Raw genomic sequence first — 19,558 nt, 5'->3', positions numbered from 1 at the left:
GGGTTCATATATGGATACTGTAGAAAGCTTCCTTGAAAATTAAACTTGGGCGAGCATCCAAGAGACTTTTGAGGTACCAGAATGTTTTGAGGAATTCGTATCTGCAGATGTGGATCTTGTGTGCTCCCGAAGAGCTTACAGACTGTGCAATTCTCGCGCAAGTAAATGACACATGTGCCACAGAGGATGACAACGAGGACATTTTGGAGGAAAAGTGTCAGCATCTGAGGGTGACTAGCATGTAAGAGTGCTTCAAAGGTATTTGAGCAACAGAAGGCTTGCAAAGTGAAGTGCTTTACCTCCAGAATTTGGGAATGAATATACTCTGCACTCACAAAAATACATACTACTATGAATACTAGTATGAATAACTTCTTTAAGCTTTCCTGAACAATTCCCTGTTAAGGTGTGTGAATACATTTATATGCTCATATGCAGTAAACTGATCAACACAGTGTTTTTAGAATTTTTGGTTGCAAGAGACCTTGCTTATAAGAGACAACTTTTTCGGTTCCTTTGAGTGTCTCTTGTAACGAGAGTTTACTATCCAGGCTGGAACAAAGATGTCTTATTAATAATTTTAGATACATGCTGGAACAAGCATTTGTCTTATTAAAAATTTCGGTAGTTGTATTTCATGGCCGAGACCCAATTCTGTTTTGAAATAGTCGGTGGTTTTGATGTAGCCTCTGTAACAGTTATATATACGCATCTTCTGTAGAAGTGTAAATTTTTCTTCTTTGTACGGGCAATACAATAAGTACAGGCCAGAAAGGAAATTTGCACGCAATTAGAGCATTAACATAAAAGAGAGGTATGTCTTGAGAAGGGAGATGACTTCACGCGTAGCATTGACTATGTCTCCTTGTTTTGTATTTTCTCATCTGGAATTTGTGTCTTATTTCCAGAATGAAGAGTTGCACAGAACATTGAATGAAGCGCAAACGCTAAAGGATGAACTGGATGTACTGCGGCACACGTCGGACAAAGTGGTATGTTCAAACCACTGGTTATTTTGCAGGGCTCTTTGGAAAGTCCCCTCTAAATTTTGGCTTCTGTGCTAATCTAGTGTTTCTTTACTTTTTTCCCCCTCTGGCTTCTTGTTGTGTAGGAACATTATGAAGCTACCATTGAGACCTACAAGAAAAAGTTAGGTGAGTCTTGGGGCAAAGTTGACTTTCCCTTCGACCGTTGTGCACCACGAGAATCTATAGGGCTAGCATCCAAATTGCGTTCATGATTCTTGCAGGCATATTGGCCTCAGAATTGATGCTTGTATGTGATTGAAGACCTGTTGCTGAATTCATTGAACATATATTGTTGTGTTCATGTGTTATCATTCATAGGGGGGTGATCATGTCTGGCAAAGTTGAACTTTGCACTTCTGTACTGCATAAAATAAATAAATAAATAAAAAGCTAGCAACAGTTATGCAGCCTTCTTTAGTAATAATTTTTATCATTTTCTAGTTTTATGAAATTTGGGCTTTTTTTCCAGAACAATTTTTGATGCATCATATTTATCATATATTCTGTTTTCTTCCTGCCTGCTTGGCATCTTTCATAGTTTTTTACTTGGTTGCACACAGTAAGCATTGCAAGCATTTACTTTGCATAAGGCTTGAAGTTAAGCTGAGAGGAAAAGAATGTTTGACATCATGTTTGAACAGCTGGTGGCTGATTCTTTCTCTGATGGCTGTGTGCTTATAGAGGATATGAGTGATCTCAAGAGGCAGCTCAAGTTGCTGGAAGAAAAGAATACATCCTACATGCAGACCAACATCGAGCTTGAGGAGGTCAGTTTTTGTTTGTTTGTTTGTTTGTTTGTGTGTGTGTGTGTGTGCGCGCGCGTGTGTGTGTGTGTGTGTGTGCGCGCGCGCGCGCGCGTGCGCGCGTGCATGCACAGAAAAAGAAAATGCATTACTTACAGAAAAACTACTTGCTATTTTCCATGCTTCTCTTCATTATCTTATTTTCATGGCACTTGCTACTTGCTTCACAGCATCATGCAGTTACTAGTGTTTTTTGCTGCCATCAGTTACTGGTAGGTTTATACCGACTAAACAATAATTTTAATTTAGCCGACGACATTAAACTAGAAATGGGTGAATGTTTGAAAATTCGAATAGTTTTCGAATACGATTTGCTGTTCGATTCGCACCACACTTTGTCATCCATAGTTTTTCATCAGCCATTATAGCATCTGAATAGCATTTCTTGTAGCTATCTTCCTTTTAAACAACGCTGCGCATACTTATGTTTTTGCAGGACGTGAAGAAGATGTCAGCATTCAAGTCTCAGGTAGACTTGTACAAGAAGCAGACGCAGGAGTTGAGACTTCAGTTGGCGGACGAGACACGGAAAGCCAACCGGGCTGAGTTTGATGCCAAAAAGCTTCAGGAAAAGCTGGCTTCCCTACAGACTGAAAAGGAGGTATGTGTGCAATATACCCTGAACCTCCTTCTTCAACTATTCGTATCAATTGCGGCAGAGGTTTGTGCAGCTCGGTTGTAGCAGTGGTGAACAAAATAGAAATCTTTCATGGCGCGACAGAGTCATCCACCAACCACATTGTGTGTCTCATTGTGTAGATCCTCATTGGTGGCTTTTTCTGCATGTTTGCTAAGAAAGATGCTGGCTTTCCAATTTTGATGCACAGGCAATGATTAGCCAGGGTAGCGTTTTGTTGCTTTACAGGGGTGTCTAGCTAAATACGAGCGATCTTTAACCATTGACAGCAAGGCTGGCCTTGTTACGCAAGCAGCGTAATGTGCCTCTTCGTGCAGTACTTTAGAATAGACTGCTCCCTGGCGCAGGCATAAAACAGGTGCATCCCAATAGATAAAATCATCCGCTTTCACTTCTGAACTGGTTTTGTCCATGTTGAGTATTTACGCGTTTCATGTCTTTTCCTGATTAGAGAGGCCTCAGTAAGCCTAGTGTTTTGACCATCGATCAAACCAGTCATTACAGAGGCCAGGATAGATTATTGTATTTTTGGTTGTACAAATTTCATTGTCTTTTCTTTCAGCGTCTGGTGGCAGAACGAGATTCGTTGAAAGAAGCTCTAGAAGAAATGCGCTGCTCTCAGCTCCAAAAAGGCAAGTCGTGATATCTTCGTGCATTCTGCGCAGTGCCTTTTACCCTTTTTTTTTTTTTTCAATCATGGAAGTGCAAGTTATTAGTGTTAGTGCAAGAAGTTCTTCACTTTCATTGATTTCAGTACGACACTGGGGAAGTTGATAGACACCAACATTATTCCTAAATGGAGCTAGTGATATAGCTCCATATGATGTACTGTTATCCTTACTCCATATTGTTGTGTATAAGATGACTCTGGAGTATAAGTTGACCCCCCATAACTTGCAGCCCTTGCTGACCAGAGAACAAAATTTTAAGTCCAAATGTAAATCGACACGTGCGTGTCTTGTGAAGGTGCAGTCGTGAGGGCTCCACTTATAGCAAGTGAAGATCAAAGGTGATAAAGTGGCTCGGCCGAAGCTACTTTTGACCCGGCAAATAGGTTGACATTTCAGTTTCGTGTGGTTGTGGTTTTAATGAAAGGTAGACTATTTGCCCTTAGAACACGTGCCATTTATACAAGAAAAATGTTATAGAGCGTGAGATAGCTCTGTATGTGTTAGTTAAAAGCTGTATTTTGTTTATCGTTGTTGTTTTTTGCAGAGAGCTCAAGTGTTCAAAGAAGCGGAGCAAAGGCTGTCGGGGCAATCTCAGACTCTGACATGCTTGAGACGCTTCCACCCGAGATCAAGTAAGGGATTTTCAAACCAGAGAAAAACTCTACTATTTAAATGTTTTTTATTCTACTACTACTTACTACTTACTCTACTACCTAAATGTATTGGTCTTTGCGTGTGGAGTGCACTGAAACTTAGTCTAGGTCAAACTTGATAAGGATTAAATGTGCTTTTGTGACAGTAGTATCAGTTGCACTAATATCGTGATTTTCATATTTACACTTATGTAATGCTACCGCGAACATAATACAATAGGGGAATTTGAGACCTCGTGAAAATAAAGGAATAAATAAAACATTATGATTACAACTCCACCTTGACCTATTCAGGTCTGCTGCAGCTGAAGGCTTGGAAAAAATGGAATATAAGACATGCAGAAACACAAAAGCAGTAATATTATTTGAGGGACAACACTTCAAAATTTGTGCGGCACCGTAGAGAGCAGCAATGTCTTCTTTTCGTTTTTTCACTTCTTTTTCCGAGCGGGCCGCGCCGCCTCTTTCCACGTTCGGCACCCTCTGCTTAACCTGTGCATGCCACATGGCTTAAGGGCCCACTGTCCGGTCGAAAATATTTTCTTCCCCGGTGACTGAGGCTTTGCCCCCAGAATGCAAGGCTGCAAAATGTTTTTGAAAAGAGTAATAACTCAGTTACAGCCACCGCAATCACCTGCCTCTGTCATGTTTTCCTCCTCCCGTTCCCTCGCAAAGGTTTTTCATTATTTTCATTCTCCTGCCCGCTCGTCTCCGCAAAACAAATTCCCCTTCCTCCTTCGCGTTTGGCGGGAGGTGGGGCGTGGTACTCTGCGTGCGGGAAAACGAAACGGGCGAGGGAGCGCGCGCCGCTGCATTTATTACATCAGTCCAGCCATGGCGAGGGAGAAGCGCGCAGCGAGCGGCGCACACAATTAGTCGTGTACACCCATCCTTCACCCGTCAGTGAGCGAGACGGACCAATGTATATCGTTTGTTACCCCAACGTCAGCCTAGCAGCTTGTAGAGAACGGCGAATCTGGTTTCCCGAAGTGGAGAATGAGAGACTTTGATTTTTATTTTTGCTGCTGTCTGGCACGCATATCGCTGTAGCATTTTGCACTATCTCCGGTACCTGATCGAAGCATTGAGCTTCTTTGACTAAAAAGTCATACCCTGGACAGTGGCCCTTTGAGGGTTGTTGAAAAGCTGCTTCTCTTAGCAGCTTGTGAGTCCAGTGGTGAAGCATGCTGAAAGTATTTTGAGCATCGCGAAAAAAGAAAAGTGTTACATTCATGTCTTTGTTCCGAAAGTAGTGGTTGAGGAAAAACACGTTGCAGGTGTGTGATGCATTGTAAACGCTTTTTTTGTTTTTTGCTCCGTGCACTTCCCAGGGAAAAACTGATCAGGCTGCAGCACGAGAACAAGATGCTGAAGCTTGAACGGAGCTCGAGCGAAGGCCAGCAGTTGACTCTACTCAAGACCATGCTGGAGGACGCGCAGTCGCGGCAGAATGATCTGGAGACAGAAGTCAGGTGCGTAATTGGCTTCACGAAGTGACTGCACGCTGGTTTGTCTCTGAGATCATTTTCATAGCTTCCACACACGCCACGACTTGACATACTGTTTTTAAAAAACAAAAACAAATACAACTATCATATTGTAACATAAAAGAACTGTTAGGAGGCAGCTTTTTTTTTTTTTTTTTTTGCAAAGTTATACAATAGATGCTATGACTGCAGGACGCAGAGGCTTAATCATCTGTGAAAATTCCTGTACTCCATTACTTTTGTTAGCGTTGAAGAGAAAGGTACTGTATTGCGGCACCAACACTTCCGTCTCAGCTTTTAGATAGATAAGATAGATAATTATTAGTATCCCCTTTTTATTAGGGTAGGAAGAAATGTCACCTAGTTCGTAATGTGGTGAGTGCCCAATATAGTTAATCAACTGTTTATTTGCTGCGCACAGTCCAAAACTACTCTCTACAGATAGATGGTACCGTTGACGCCATCTGTGGAAGGTATATATAACCACATAGCTAAAGAAATGTAAAAACAAATGTCACCACTGGGTGGAATAAGCAAACAAATGAACCAGAATTTGGGCTGGCGAAGTATTTTTGCCTTGAGCAGGTATAGCACAACACTCCATTCACCAGCTGCACCTGGCCCTACTGCTGTGCCTTAGTGGTTAGGGCCCTCGACTGCTGAGCCCAAGGACGTGGGTCAAAACCCAGGCCGTGGCGCACACATTTAATGGAAGCGAAAAGCAAGGCACCTATGCACTATGCGATGTTGGTGCATGTTAAAAATCCTCAGGAGGTAGAAATTTCCGGAGCTCTCCACTGCAGCATCTCCCATAGCTTGAGTCTCTTTGGGACATTAATCGCTCAAAAACAAACAAACAAATGATCAGCTGCGCTTTGCAGTTTCTCGGGGCGTGTTGGCCTGAGAAATTTGTGGTGAATACATTGATTTGAATTGAATGCAGACTGCTGAGCCAGCGCAACCTGGAGCTGGAGAGCCAGCTGGAGGACAGCCGGGAGGCGGCGTCAGTGCACGAGGGGGCGGAGACGCGGCAGCAGCTAGCCATGGCGCAGCGCCGGTGCAAGGAGCTCGAGGCCCAGCTGCGAGAACGCGAGTCCAGCCTCGAAGCCATGGCCACGCGCCTTGCCGAGTCATGTGCGTTCACGGCCTTTCGTCTTGATCAGATTGGCATGGCTTTTATACAGACTGCTGCTTGTTCTGCACCAGTACATTGTTGATGATGTGAATCGAACAATGATGCAGGTGTTACATAACTCAGAACACCGAAAGATTAAGTTTTTTTTTTTTAGCAATACAAAATAATGTTCTGTGAATGTCCTAGTGGCCTGTATGCAAAGTTTTATGTAGCTGGAACCCACCAAGCTTATAGCTGGGTTCCTCAATACCATTTGCAAGTTCACCTTTTGCAAGTTCACCTTTAGCTCGTTTTATGGCTGTCTTTTTTTTTTTTCTCTCTAATTTGATTTCTTCATTACCACTAGACTCATTTATTTGCCTTCTTCACATCTTGACGGTTTTTGCTGATGCAAGTTACTGGTGTGTGGTAGCCAGACTCAACTGCTACCTTAGAGGCATAATTCTTTCTGTAACATACCGTATTTATTCATATGTAACGCGAGTATTTTTTTGCATAATTTTTGGCTCTCAAAGTCTACCCTTGCTTTATAATCGAATACTGTGATTCAGGTGGTCAAAAGCAATGCTAAGGTGCCGCGATAATGAATCTGTCACCACACGGTTGACTCGGTTTCAGTTTCCATGGTTCTACGACGTTACATTGGCAACAAGGGTAACAAAAAAGCCAAATCCCAATCCAACCAAAGCCAAAACATTCCACTTTTTTCTCATAGGCTCAGAATCACGTTATCACGCGCTTATCATTTCTTTGGCAGTAGATTAGTGTGGTTACTTCTGTCGTTATTGCATTTCGCACTGTGTCAACACGCCGTGCACAATACGACGCTCGCTTCAAAAGGAAAGCTATTTTGATAGCGAAATAAATCTGAAATTCTGCGGCAGCTCGACGGCCAGACGTTAACCAATCAACCATACATGGGTGTTGGTTGCAACAATGGGTGATTTTTAAATGTGAGCCTGACCGCAAAGGCTTCCGACGACATCGTCCGGGAGGACGAGAGTGAAAAAGGAAGACTTGGTTTCCGAGAACTCAGCCTCCGACAACGATGATGAATGAGTGTTTTTGATGTAACTGCAAGAGCCATGATGTCTAATAAAGGTACTTTTTCAAACGCTTATCTCTCGTTACATTCATGGTTTTATTTTTCCCATTGGGCAATATATAAAGTCGCCCACCGCGTTACATTTGCGGTCGCGTTACATTCGAGTAAATACGGTATTTTTCATTGTCAGAACATCATCACAGCATCAAAAGTGACAATTCGAATTTAGCAAAAGAAAACTGCGTTTTCAGAGGAGGGGACCTTAACTGTGGCATGCCCAGAAGCTCCGAGTCCAACTGTGTTATCCAAAAAGCCATTTGGTATAAGCTGGTATTCTTTTTATTATTTCACAGTTTATGCTTCTGTTGTCTAAATTGTAATTTCTTTAAACGTGTCATCTTTATCTGGTCCCAAACGTGGCATCTCTTCTTTTGCACAGGTGAGAGCCAGTCTGAGCTGACGGAGCAGCTGGAGAAGAAATCTGAAGAGACGAGAGTCATGGAAGAGCGGTACCAGAAGTACCTTGAAAAGGCCAAAAATGTATGTGGAATGCCATTTAGTACCTACATAACTACGATGTCAGTAGGCATGTGTATGTACGGGGGCTGGGAGCTCTGCAGGGCAAGTTGTTTTCTTTGGTTTCATTTATCTCCTCAGAGGGACCGCGAGGACTATTAAAGCTGGTTCATATCGGTTGATTGTAGTGTTCTTATAATACAGAGGCAACTCTCTTGGTGTATGTCTGCTATAGCACACAGCTATTGTCAGGGGAGACTAACCATGACTTCCACTCACAAGTCAGACGTCTTTTGAATTGGCCGTGTTGTGATTGGCTAGGCTTGCTCGCTCGTTTGTCATCGCAAATGTGCTTGCTTCTTAGGTGATTCGCACGTTGGACACACGGTCGCCGTCGAGTGCTGAGGTGGTGGCCCTGAGGAACCAGCTCCAGGACAAGACCAAGCACATTGCACAGCTGCAGCAGGAACTGGAGATGTTCAAGGCCCAGTGGGAGAAGGAAGAGCGCCTCATCAGCACTGCCTTCTACAACCTGGTGAGCAAAGCACTACCACTTTGCACCGCCGTGGTGGTGCAATGGTTAGGGAGCTCGACTGTTGTACCCAAGGATGCGGGATCAAATCCCGGCCGCTGCGGCCACTTTTCGATGGAGGCGGAAAGCAAGACGGCTGTGTGCTGTGAGATGTCAGTGCAAAAAAAAAAAAAAAAAAGAACCCCAGGTGTTTGAAATTTCCGGATCCCTCCACTTCAGTGTCTTTCAGGCCCGAGTTTCTTTAGGACATTAAACCCTATAAACCAAACCAAACCGCCACCACTCCATCTGTCACATCAGCATCGGTCAGATCACAATGAAGTGAACGATTGCAGGCAGTGGAATGACGAGCGTTAGGCCCAAGTGAAAACAATCATGGCGGACACTTAAGCGTAGGCTACCATCTCACATTATACAGCCCTGAGTTAACCAAGCCGTATGAACTTGCCCGCTTGGCCTAGGGGTAAACTGAATTCAACGGTCCTTGCAGGCAGATTCTGATGTCACTGTCCCATATGAAAGGAGAGGCCTGAGTTGGCAGCTCCTACCAAATGTAATGTCTGGCAACCCTACGACCAGCTCGGCGCTCGGCCATGTCAGCTGCCAGCTGCAGCCTGCCAGAGCAGTGCTCGTGATTTTTCATTCACAACGCTGGCACTGGCGGACAGCCGGCGAAATACTTGTACCTCTAGAAGTATGCTAGAATCTCTGTAATATGAATCTCACGAGGCCATGAAAAAAATTTGTGTCATCAAAATGAACAAAGGTCTGTATGCAGAAACATGGGAAATCCACTCACGCAGGTGTGTTTATAACTGAGGGAATTTATTTATGGCTGTGCGCCGCTGCTAACAGCACTCTGCACATACAGCACAACTGGTGAACATGGAGTCGAAGTGCGGGCTGCCGCATGCCGCTGAAAACTGCTCCCTGCACATAGTGCGAAGAGTGAAGAGTGCGTTGTTGTGCTCAAAGCTGTGGTCCTGGATCGTACATTCATATCTTCCATAGTAGTGCAAGAGAGTGATTGGAACATCCAAGCTTCTGCACATTGTGCCAGGGAATTTTACTAAGTCCTGTCATCCTGAAATTCATATTAGTTGTGTTCTTATCGGCAAGATTCTACTGTGTAGAAAGAGAAGAGGTAGGAGCAGTAGAAGCATCAAAATTAGGTTCATAGATCGTGCAGCACTTTCGTAGCTGCATTTTTTGCTTGGTTCTGGTTACCATCAGCTACGTGTCACTTCACCCGTTAAAAGACATGTTAAAAGGAATTAAACAATTAAGACACTCATGCAGTGTAAGTCTGAAAAAGACATGGAGTGTATCTTTAAAAATATAGTGTACGAACTTGACCTGTTATGAGGCAAACAAGTGTATAGACCTTTTTTACGACCCTCGGAGAAACCGGTTTGACTGGGTTTCCTGTGCTACTAGAGCTGCCCAGCACCCCAATATGGCAGCGCCCTCCACCCCTTTGTAGAATTCTGTATAGCAGCAGGAAATGCAGTTTACATAGCTAGAAATTTCCACAAATGCTAAGTCTGAACTTTGATGCCCCACTAGCGAAACATTCATTCACATACTTGCAAGTATGTGGTGATGACAGTTCCGGAATGCCACCATCACGGTGGCTCTCTACTAGTCAGGGCGCTCGACTACTTAACCCAAGGGCACGGTGGCCGTGTTTAAATCTAGGCGAAAAGCAAGGCGCCAATGTGGGGTGCGATGTCAGCGCACGTTAAAGAACGCCAGGTTGTCGAAATTTCCCGAGCCCTCCACTACGGCGTCCCTCATAGCCCGAATCCCGTTGAGACGTTAAACCCCATAAACCAACCAACCAACCAAGTTCCAGAATGCAGGTCCTACAGACAAAACGCAAATGAAAGACAAAGCTCTAAAAGAAACGAAACCTATGAAACTAGAAAAGCAGATATGTGTCTTTTTCTACCTCGGTGCAGATGGGGAGCAGAGAAAGGGTTGCATTTTCTTTTCTTTGGCTCAATAGGACAACGAGTACATGCCAACTACTGTGTCACCTCTCTTCAACGGAAGGTCACGAAACATAAGCTTTGAAGATGATTGGTTATCTTAAACTACCGCACCGTGTCATGTCTTAGTATCTAATAAATTCAGTTTTTAAGGCAGCCTTGGAAAATCAGCGGTTTGCTGCGCTCTTGGAGGGTTTCTGCAGCAAGTGACTGAGTAAACTTCATCATGTTTGAAATTCATCGCCTGAGTGAGATGGAGGGCTTAAGTCAGTGTGCGACTCACCAAAATACAAAGCACTTTCAAAGCTGGACAAATGAGTTCAGAGGGCTAAAGGGGACTGCCACTTGGCTACGCTCGTTGTCTTATGACCAGTTTCTTCACCGTTGTCTTATACTTTGTGCCATTGAGATAGCTGAGATAGCAGGATTTTCTTTTTCTCCATTCTGACATGAGATGCACTTACATTATCAAGTTGTTCACCCAGAGCGATGCTAGCACCATCTTCTTGGAGAACTGCCCCATCAACTGAGGCTTGGTAGGCATTACACTTAAAATGGCAGTTGCTACTTGAGTGACGTGACTTGTTTTTGTATTTGGCGCGACGTCTTCCTCCTCTCCATCTTGGTTCTCCTTACACACCTGTAGGGAGCCAAGTCACAGCAGCGGTCAGCTGAAGAACGCATTGTCCATATGACCGGCGGTCAGTCTTTCCTGGCAAGGCAGCGTCAGGCAACTTCCAAGCGCCACAATTTGCCCGGCGTCCAGACGAGGTAAGCTTCGCTGGGCTTTGTGTCAATTTCTTTCTAATGATTTCACCTTTTTCACTGCATCTACTTCTGAATTAGCTTGTGCCATTCATTTAGAAACTGCTGTGCATGTATGGTGGTGTGGCCTCATTTCACCATTTTGTTTTTGTTTTTTCTTTATTGTATGCGGTAATACAAATCTCACGGGTTTTCGGAACATCCGAATTTCTGCACATTATATGTAGTGTCTTCCAGCTTGGGATGTTTGCGAATTCGGCAAGATTCTATTGTATATAGTTTGGCTGATGTTGCTCATCTTTGCATGCAAAGCCAATGTTTTCTTCATCTTCGGCCATGCTTTTGCACTCTGGAAATGCAGTTGTCTTGCTTGCAATATTTTTTTTTCTCTGACCCAAGTAGCTGCTTTTTTGTTCTGATGTTTTTGCGTGCATTGCATGCACACAAACCTCAGGATGAAACCTGGGCCAAATCCATTGCACAGCTGAAAAAGCAAACCATCTGGCTAACGGCCTTTGTTCGAGGCTGTACCTGTGGGATGGGATTTGGCCATCATTTCATTCAGTGGCATGCACACTTATTTTGCCTGAGCTCACCTGCGGAATTGGTTCTGCAACGGAGTATTTGCTATACATGAGCCCTCTGCACATATCGTTCTCACTGCTGCATGCTGTTTTGCACTGCATTTTTTAGTTTCCTTTCACTTAGTATGCTTTTTGTAGGGCACAGGTAGGATTTACGTACGCGCGCGCGCGCGCGCACGCGCACACACACACACACACACACACACATACACACACACACAGAGAGAGAGAGAGAGAGAGAGAGAAGAAAACTGTTAACGTACAGATATGAAGCTGATTTATGGTAGGCAACCTCATTCTACTCTTACCTCTTTGCTCTTTGCTCTTGGGGCCATTTTAAATGTAACTGTTTGGTCTAAGATAAGTGGCACTGCTTACAACACCTGCATATTCAAACAACACAACAGTGATAGGCATGCACAGAGGAACGAGGCTTGTAAACGTTCGGTCTTTATTTGTCTATTTGTGATCCTTTTTTTTTTTTAGGTGACTGAAATTTTGCCGTCTTTTTCCTTTTCGTTTTTTGAAAAGTCACACGCATTGGAGCATCATGTCTTTTTATAGTCGATAACAGCATGTCGTATTTTTGTAAGATATGGTTGGCAGTTTAACACCTCCGTTTGTTGAGGGCACTGCGACATTTTACAGGGGTAAAATTAATCAGCTCGTAACTCCGGTTTCTTTGAGGCTGTAGAACTGTAATACATACTTAAAGGAGTTGTCAATGCCACACACAAGTCGGCAGCAATTGAGGACAGAAGCTTGTTTTTGTACATTGCCGAGACACTTAGTTAACTGAAACAAGTGAAGAAAATGCTTTTACATATTATAGTAAAATAGTACCAATTAGTGCAGCTCATCAAGCTTATTGTTTTATACCTGTAATGAAGATCACACTCTATTGTTTTCAGTAAGCATTTACTTTTATAAATAAAGAATTTTTCTCATACACTTTCAACCTAGGTCTAGAGTTTAGATAGAATATGTACTCTCTCTGCTTAGGGCTTCAGAATTTTTTCTATAGCCCAACAAATTCCTTGATTTTTTTTAGTATTATGTGTAATGACGTGGGAAGTATTTGGAACATTTGAGATTTTGCACATTGTACACTTTTTCCAGGCAATTTTACCAATTGTTACCATGTTGAAATTGTTCCGTGGTGAATGCAGCATAGTCCCCCCAGTTTTCGCCACTTGCAACGAGACACTTGTTTCTCATAGCCTGCCCTTAGTACGCTTTTATTTTTTTGTTTTTCTCTTTTTGTGCTTGCAGTGAATTCTTTGAATGAGAATGTCATCATCAGCCCGCATCTTCGATGTAACCAGAAATAGAAAAGAAAAAGCATGAACATTGCATATCTGTTCGGCATCGTCACGAGAGACAGCAAGCGGACCGCCTGCTCGTTCCTGGTGCTGCTACTTCGCTTCCTGAAGATCACACAAACTACCTGCATCGTCTCACCCCCTCCCCATACGTTCTTTTATTTTACTTTTACCTTTTACATGGCAGTAGTAGTAGTAGTGGTATATGGCGCTGCTTTTTAGAAATGTGAAAACGCATGCGCGCCCACATTCCATTGTCTTGCTTTTATGTGCTGGCTGATATCCGACGCCTCGTGCTGTCATGTCTGAAAATGAAAAAAAATAAGTTGCCCTGTGTGAATAATAGCGCTAGCAATATATAGCATTCACAATCCAACTTAGTCTGTGTGTTCAGGCTTGTGCGATAACTGACTGCGTACGTAAGGCATTCACTCTTCAATTTGGTATTAACATGCAGTTTGATAGAAATTGTAGATCATTGATTAAATGTGAATGACATTCTTGGGACTTTTACTTTTCGTGACTAGTATGGAGAGCAGATAATTAGGTTGACAGAATGGATTTGAAGGGTCCAGATGAGTAAACAAGATTTGGGACTTACTGAAGAGGTGATGTTAGTTCGAGACAAATGAAAGGGGTTTTTGTCCCGCAAATGACATAACTGGGCTGATGGCTGCGAGTGGTGTCATTATATTTCATTCCTTATGCACTACCAGACCGGTAAACAGTATGTTCTATTTAAAATTGCTTTAAGTTCTCAATGCAGATATTTTTCTTGTCGATTAGTGGCATTGCGGTTAAAACAGTAGCATTGTAAATTTCTGCTTGTCATGCAACCTGCTATCTATATATGAAAACTATTAGAACTTTTCATGTCAAAATTACTTGATAAGAAAATTTCTATTTGCTTCAATTTGCAACCAACAAGAAAACCACTGTTCCTTTATAAATCTCCATTGCTTTATTTACCGAAAGAACATAAAGGAAGAAAAAAACCTGGAACACTTTCTTCAGCATCCCCAAAAGACAGGCCAGAAAGTGCAAAGTGTACCTTCATGTTACTATCATAGAGAGATCAGTCATGCCCTGCTGGGTGCTCAAGAATTTGCTAATTTGCTGCAAGGTTATATTTGTTACTGCCTGCACCCATATAATGTGTAGCAGGGGTGTGCAAACAAATTTTGAACGCGAATCAATTGATGTTTGATAATTTTAAGTATTTGAAAACTTCTCTATATTCGGCAGGGATCGAGTAGATGCTGACTCTGTCACCAGTTGAACACGGAAAAACCAGAATATCTGGGCAAATTATCCAAAGATCCTGTTTGAGGTGCCGGGAGAGCAGTGTACAGCTGTCCACTTCCATTGAGATTCCATTGAGCTGTCCATTGGCCATCGTGTAGAGTGGTCACATCCACTCACCAATAGGCTTGGACTTTGCGCGAAATTTCCACATATCACCAGTTTGCTTATTGCACAGACTGCATTGAAGTAAGGACAGAAACATTTGTCTGCTCGATCTCTTTCTGTATTTTTTTCTTAACTCAAGTTTAGCATTCGAAATTTAAATATATGTGTGCCCCTAACGCACACACATGAACCTATGTTCTTATTTCCAAAAATTGCCGGGTATGGTAATTGCTGTAGCATCAAGACGCAGCTGGTTTCACAGTGACTTCAAAATTCACATGGTCAAAATGTTACGCGGAGTGCGCCTTTGCCGCTTTCTCCAGTTGCGCCTTGCGAACTAACTTTTAATTGTTAGGTTGTTTATTGCAGCCTGCCACTATCTTGATTTTGTTTTTAAGATTTGTTTGAATCGCATATGAAACTAGAATTCTCATATATTGATGCATTGTCGCTTTCTAGTATTTCGGAGGTATGTTTGAGCGACTATCAGAATTTCTCCCTGACTAGGGTGCACAACGGTGCAATTTACATTTCAACATTGTGGGAGCTTGATTCTGTCCGTGCATTGCTTGGCCTCAAGACAGAACGCTGTGTAAATAATGCGAGCACCGATAAATGGAGTTCTTAATACACATACTTTTTTCCCATTTTCTTGAAAACATCCATGCGATAAATACAGTAAGGCTGTTAGTGTGCTCAATGGAGCTGCAAGAATTTTTGCACATGACATGAACGCAACTTTAATATTACCGTGCCTCTATAAAGAATGGTTGTGACAGAGCTGTTCGATGTGTTATTGCAAAATATTGTCACTTCTGTGACTACCAGGCATGTTGATAATCGGCCGCAATGACTCAGCAAAAATGCAGTATCAAGAAATGGAAATTATTTTGTGTGAATCTAGCCAACAAGTGTTGTTACTGTATGTCAGGGTAACAGTGCTGAAAATATGTATTTGCTATAATCAGAGCTTAAGTGCTCATGACTATAGGCTTGCAGTTTTTACATTGAATACTTGCGCTTTTTCGTGTCATGTAAAACATCCAATGCAGTAATCTGGGTACGATAGGAGTATGTAGCTTGCAAGAGTACAGCACAGACAAACATAGAAAAGGGACAGAACAGGCGCTCAAATATCCATCCAACATCCATTATGAATCAGTGCACAGAATTTCCGAGATACTTTTTCAGTACTGCGTAAAGGATCCCCATTTTGTGTGAAAACTAAAACGTGTGAACTGTACTGTAACTTAGAATCAGCTCTTCATGGTAGGGACGTGAATGATGATGCATTACAAATTATATTTTGTGTGCAGCGTAAAACTTTTACACTATTTCAGTCACTTAGAAGCATCAAGCCACTATTTCTTACACTTGGATACCTGAACCAGGACCTAAATGTGCACAACAGAATGCCTCAGCTGGTAGCTGTAGCCAAGGGATATTTGCCTTGTGCTGCAGCAGTTGACTGTATATAAATGTTCCCTTTTTGTAGCATCTTCAGAAAAGTTCCAATTTACTTGCTGTTGTGAACTTCAGTGCATCCGAACTTATGTGCACAAAGGTGCGTTGAAAAACGTTCAAGGTAGCTACTGCTAGGGTTGTCATGCATTCATTGCAAGTTTTTCATTGCCTTTGCAACATACTTTCACGTTATGGGCTGTGGGCGAGCTTTCTGCAGACACTGCCATGCCGACTTCTGTACTTTTGAGGTGCAGTGTTTTCTTTACCAAAGTGCAATGCTTGAATGGGGTAGCATTATTTGTGCACCCTTTGCATGTTGTACAGTACGGTCCACTGTTAAAGGGAACACGAGGTCGCGTTGCTGCCACGCTTTACAAAGCACTCCCAAGAGAGCCAGCAACTATCGTACAAGGTTAATGCGCAGCAAGCACAGCTGACTGCTCTTCCCGAATATGCACTTGGTGCCGTCCATTCTTATCAGTGGTCACCAGCAGCGCTTTGCAAAGTACTTAGGCCACGCAATCTCATGTTTCTTTTAACAGTGGACAGTACTCTAGATCATGGTCATCGAATCTCATCTGGTCCATTAGGGTGTGATGAACAATAGGTGGCTTGGTGAAGAGTACCGGTGTTTATGCATGTACAGAGATGTTTACATCAGTTTTAAGGTATTTAGCTTTTTAAGAGGGTGGGACACCTTGTTTATGTATGCAATATTTATGTATAATAAAAAGAAAATAAAAGTGCACGTGGCAGAAACAGCAAGTTTCTTGAAAAGGCCTGCATCTTGTGTAGATCCACCAAGGTTGATGCGTTCTGCTCTGTTGCATGCGGTTACTGCACACACTGTCGCAAGGCATGCGAGATTTGAAATGTATTTTTCTCTTTTCCAGAGGTCGGACTCAGCACTGAAGTTATTCTACTGTGTATCCAAGTTTCCGATTGTGCCCATAAATATCTCCATACAGTCTAGTCATGCTCGGAAAGTACAAATCTGGCCAGTGTTATCACTCGTGCAGCAACAGGAGAAAAGGCCTGAAAGCAGAGTACTCAAATCTGTACATCACTACTTTTTAGCAGCTATGCTTTTATACTTGCTTTGTTCGGTGTCACAAAAATACCTCTTCCATTTTAGCGGCTAGCTTTGAAATGGGCTCCCCCCTCCCCGAGACAACAGTGAATGCTACGCAGAGGTATTGGTAATTTTATTTCGGAAGGACGACGAAGGCTATTTATAACTGTTATGCCATGCATCGAAATATTGTCACACATGATGGTACATAGAGGCATTTCTGCTGCATCATTCAGCGCACCTGAAGCAAGCGCTGTGCCAAAGAATGTAGCTTAACTCGCCAACAGCGATGGCAAAACGAACGAATGGCATGGCGGCACTTCACGTGCTGTTATGTACAATTCGCTGCATTCCATTGAGACAATAAAGTTTTCAAAAAATGCTGTGTTCTGAATTTGTATTGCTGGCAAATTTTTACTGCTTGTCAAACCGTGGTAACACAGGTAATATAAGATTTCCAAATGACGAGTCCTGGGGTATGAAGAATCCTACGGAACTGGAATGGGCGTGCTGAAGTGCAGTCCTCTGTGATGTGGTCAAGGCGTGGGCATCTGTTGTGTTGGCCGTCGTCTGTAACATCAAAAGTGTACTCATTGGTGTACACTTGTACATGCAGCTTCGAACCCAACTTTTTGGCTGAACCTATTAGCCAGCTCAATGAAAGCTATCGTCATGCTCTCGCTATGTAGTTCATGTTCCATCCATATGGAATGGCAATGAACAGTCCTGCCTGCCTGCTTGTAATGCAGCTGTCTTGTGATTTCTGATATTACAGGATCAAAAAAAAAGACCGAAGACTTGCTCTAGCCCAAGTAATTGACGATTCAATCGCCATGGAAGTCCTGGGGTATTTTAATTCGATGCAAGAAAAGAGCTGCGCTATCGAGACAAGGACAAAAATTAGCTGCGATTTAGTTTGTAGTTAAACCTGGAGTTACGCAAAAGCAATCTGCATGGCTACGCTTAGGTTCGGCTTTAAAGACATTGCTTTTGTGCAGAGTAGTTTATGGTTGCAGCTTATCATTGGGGAATCGCTTCACGCATGAACACCATTTCCTCTCGTCGCTGATCATTCTCATTTGGGTGTACAAGGCTTCTAGTGGTATGACATCGTCTCTACGTCGAACTCAGGGGCACACTGCTGTCACAAAGTTCAAACGAACCTTCTGTCCTAGCAACCCACTGTTGTCCGCCTCTACCAACTACAGTTCGATATCTGTCTTCTTTACTTCTTTTTGGTCTTTTTCTTTTCCTTATTTTTCTTTTTCTCCTTCTTCGTCTTCCACGGTGCCACGCACACAGCTGCATCAAGGTGTGTTGCTGGGCGAGTTGGTGACTGATCATGGTAGTCAGCGCTCCTGTTGCGTCTACTTCATTGTCCAGTCACCTGCGCTATTTTCTTATACCATGCACATAGCGTTTGTGTGCGTCTTGCCTCTCCTTCGTCTTTGTCTCGATAGCGCAGTTTTTTTTTTTTTTTTCTTGCACTGAATTATGAACCAACCAGCCCGACGAGTTCTAAGCCGGGGATATGACAATCAAGCGCAAAAAATTCAATTGTCATGGGTCCTAGGGTACCAATTTTAGGTCGAGGCTGACCCGATATGACAATCAAGCGCAAAAAATTCAATTGTCATGGGTCCTAGGGTACCAATTTTAGGTCGAGGCTGAGGAACGGTAGTGTAACTCTGGCACAAGATATCAGATGTTTCTTTTGGTTCGACTTGCCGGATATAGTTTAGAAACAAAATGTTTAAAATGCCGCAACATAACAATGTTCATTTTAAACAGGCCAAGATAACGAAGCTACGAATTTTGCTAAACATCGCTGCTAGGGCTTATGAGAAAACATACCGCAGGTGGTAGCGACGCCGGGCTGGAAAGAAAAACGATCAAAACAGCATTTAACGTGACGTGTTTCATTTTGACAGCAGAACTGCCTTGTAAAGCACGTAATGCGTAGGACAACCTTGCGTTCACTTGATTCTGCTTCAACAGCAGCTGCTTCTTCTGCTGCAGCTCCTCGAGAATCTTGCGATTTTGAAGCTCTGGAAAAGACCAAAACATTGCTCGCGCCACCGAGGTCGAGAAGCACCGCCGCATGACACAACATTTGCCAGTTAAACAGCGAACTGAGATGCTGAACAACACTGGCGACGAGATACCTTGCCGGGCTGTTGGTGGTTGAAAAGCCATTTTGCGTTCTTTTCGGTTTGATGCCGATCTCGCTTGTTTTCTGTGTTGCGGCCGACGCTGACCTCTGCTGCAGCGTTCTTGTGCTCTTATTAAGCCAAATAGTTCCGTTAGTGCCAAAAGACCATACAAAAGGCTGTCAACAGATTGCATGCTAAAATGTTTCTCGAGCCTGTGGGCTTTTCTCTCAGCATAGCAGAACTACGCTAGACACGGCCGACAGAATCCAGAACGTGCCGCTAACCCTGGA

At 43.1% G+C, this 19,558-nt stretch overlaps 2 protein-coding genes across 4 annotated transcripts in view; one reads left to right on the top strand and one right to left on the bottom strand.

Annotated features, from left to right (window-relative positions):
• Nucleotides 1-17,073, top strand: part of LOC146182291 (protein Hook homolog 3-like) — a 35,533-nt gene extending 18,460 nt beyond the window's left edge. For 2 of the 3 annotated variants that reach the window (XM_084577376.1, XM_084577379.1), the window contains exons 11-22: nucleotides 909-992; nucleotides 1,112-1,154; nucleotides 1,710-1,795; nucleotides 2,268-2,432; nucleotides 3,031-3,100; nucleotides 3,684-3,771; nucleotides 5,124-5,264; nucleotides 6,223-6,413; nucleotides 7,899-7,999; nucleotides 8,340-8,510; nucleotides 11,145-11,269; nucleotides 16,937-17,073. In XM_084577376.1, coding sequence (XP_084433502.1) covers nucleotides 909-992; nucleotides 1,112-1,154; nucleotides 1,710-1,795; nucleotides 2,268-2,432; nucleotides 3,031-3,100; nucleotides 3,684-3,771; nucleotides 5,124-5,264; nucleotides 6,223-6,413; nucleotides 7,899-7,999; nucleotides 8,340-8,510; nucleotides 11,145-11,269; nucleotides 16,937-16,955 — 1,284 coding nt within the window. In that variant the 3' untranslated portion in view covers nucleotides 16,956-17,073. Of the gene's footprint in view, nucleotides 1-908; nucleotides 993-1,111; nucleotides 1,155-1,709; nucleotides 1,796-2,267; nucleotides 2,433-3,030; nucleotides 3,101-3,683; nucleotides 3,772-5,123; nucleotides 5,265-6,222; nucleotides 6,414-7,898; nucleotides 8,000-8,339; nucleotides 8,511-11,144; nucleotides 11,270-13,119; nucleotides 16,805-16,936 lie in introns of those variants that run through there. The other variant, XM_084577378.1, reaches the window with a different exon arrangement.
• Nucleotides 17,074-17,529: 456 nt separating this feature from the next.
• Nucleotides 17,530-19,551, bottom strand: LOC146182290 (SOSS complex subunit C). The gene is made up of 4 exons (XM_084577381.1): nucleotides 19,281-19,551; nucleotides 19,085-19,163; nucleotides 18,970-18,991; nucleotides 17,530-17,685 (listed from the first exon to the last, which is right to left on the bottom strand). The coding sequence occupies exons 1-4, from the start codon at nucleotides 19,459-19,461 to the stop codon at nucleotides 17,530-17,532; spliced, it is 438 nt and encodes a 145-aa protein (XP_084433507.1). The 5' UTR covers nucleotides 19,462-19,551.
• Between the last annotated feature and the right edge of the window lie 7 nt (nucleotides 19,552-19,558).

Source organism: Amblyomma maculatum, chromosome 8 (assembly GCF_055883805.1).
Source record: "Amblyomma maculatum isolate TAMU_Amacu chromosome 8, ASM5588380v1, whole genome shotgun sequence".
Classification (NCBI taxonomy): domain Eukaryota; kingdom Metazoa; phylum Arthropoda; class Arachnida; order Ixodida; family Ixodidae; genus Amblyomma; species Amblyomma maculatum.
Note: the sequence above shows the minus strand (reverse complement) of the source record. Positions and strands in the feature narration are given on the sequence as shown.

Coding starts and splice junctions, on each gene's coding strand:
- LOC146182290 (XM_084577381.1), bottom strand. CDS start 19,461: ATGCAATCTGTTGACAGCCTTTTGTATGGTCTTTTGGCACTAACGGAA. Junction 18,992..19,084: donor CAGAATCAAGTGAACGCAAG/GTTGTCCTACGC, acceptor TTTTCTTTCCAG/CCCGGCGTCGCTACCACCTG. Junction 17,686..18,969: donor CGGCGTCGCTACCACCTGCG/GTATGTTTTCTC, acceptor TTGATGTTACAG/ACGACGGCCAACACAACAGA.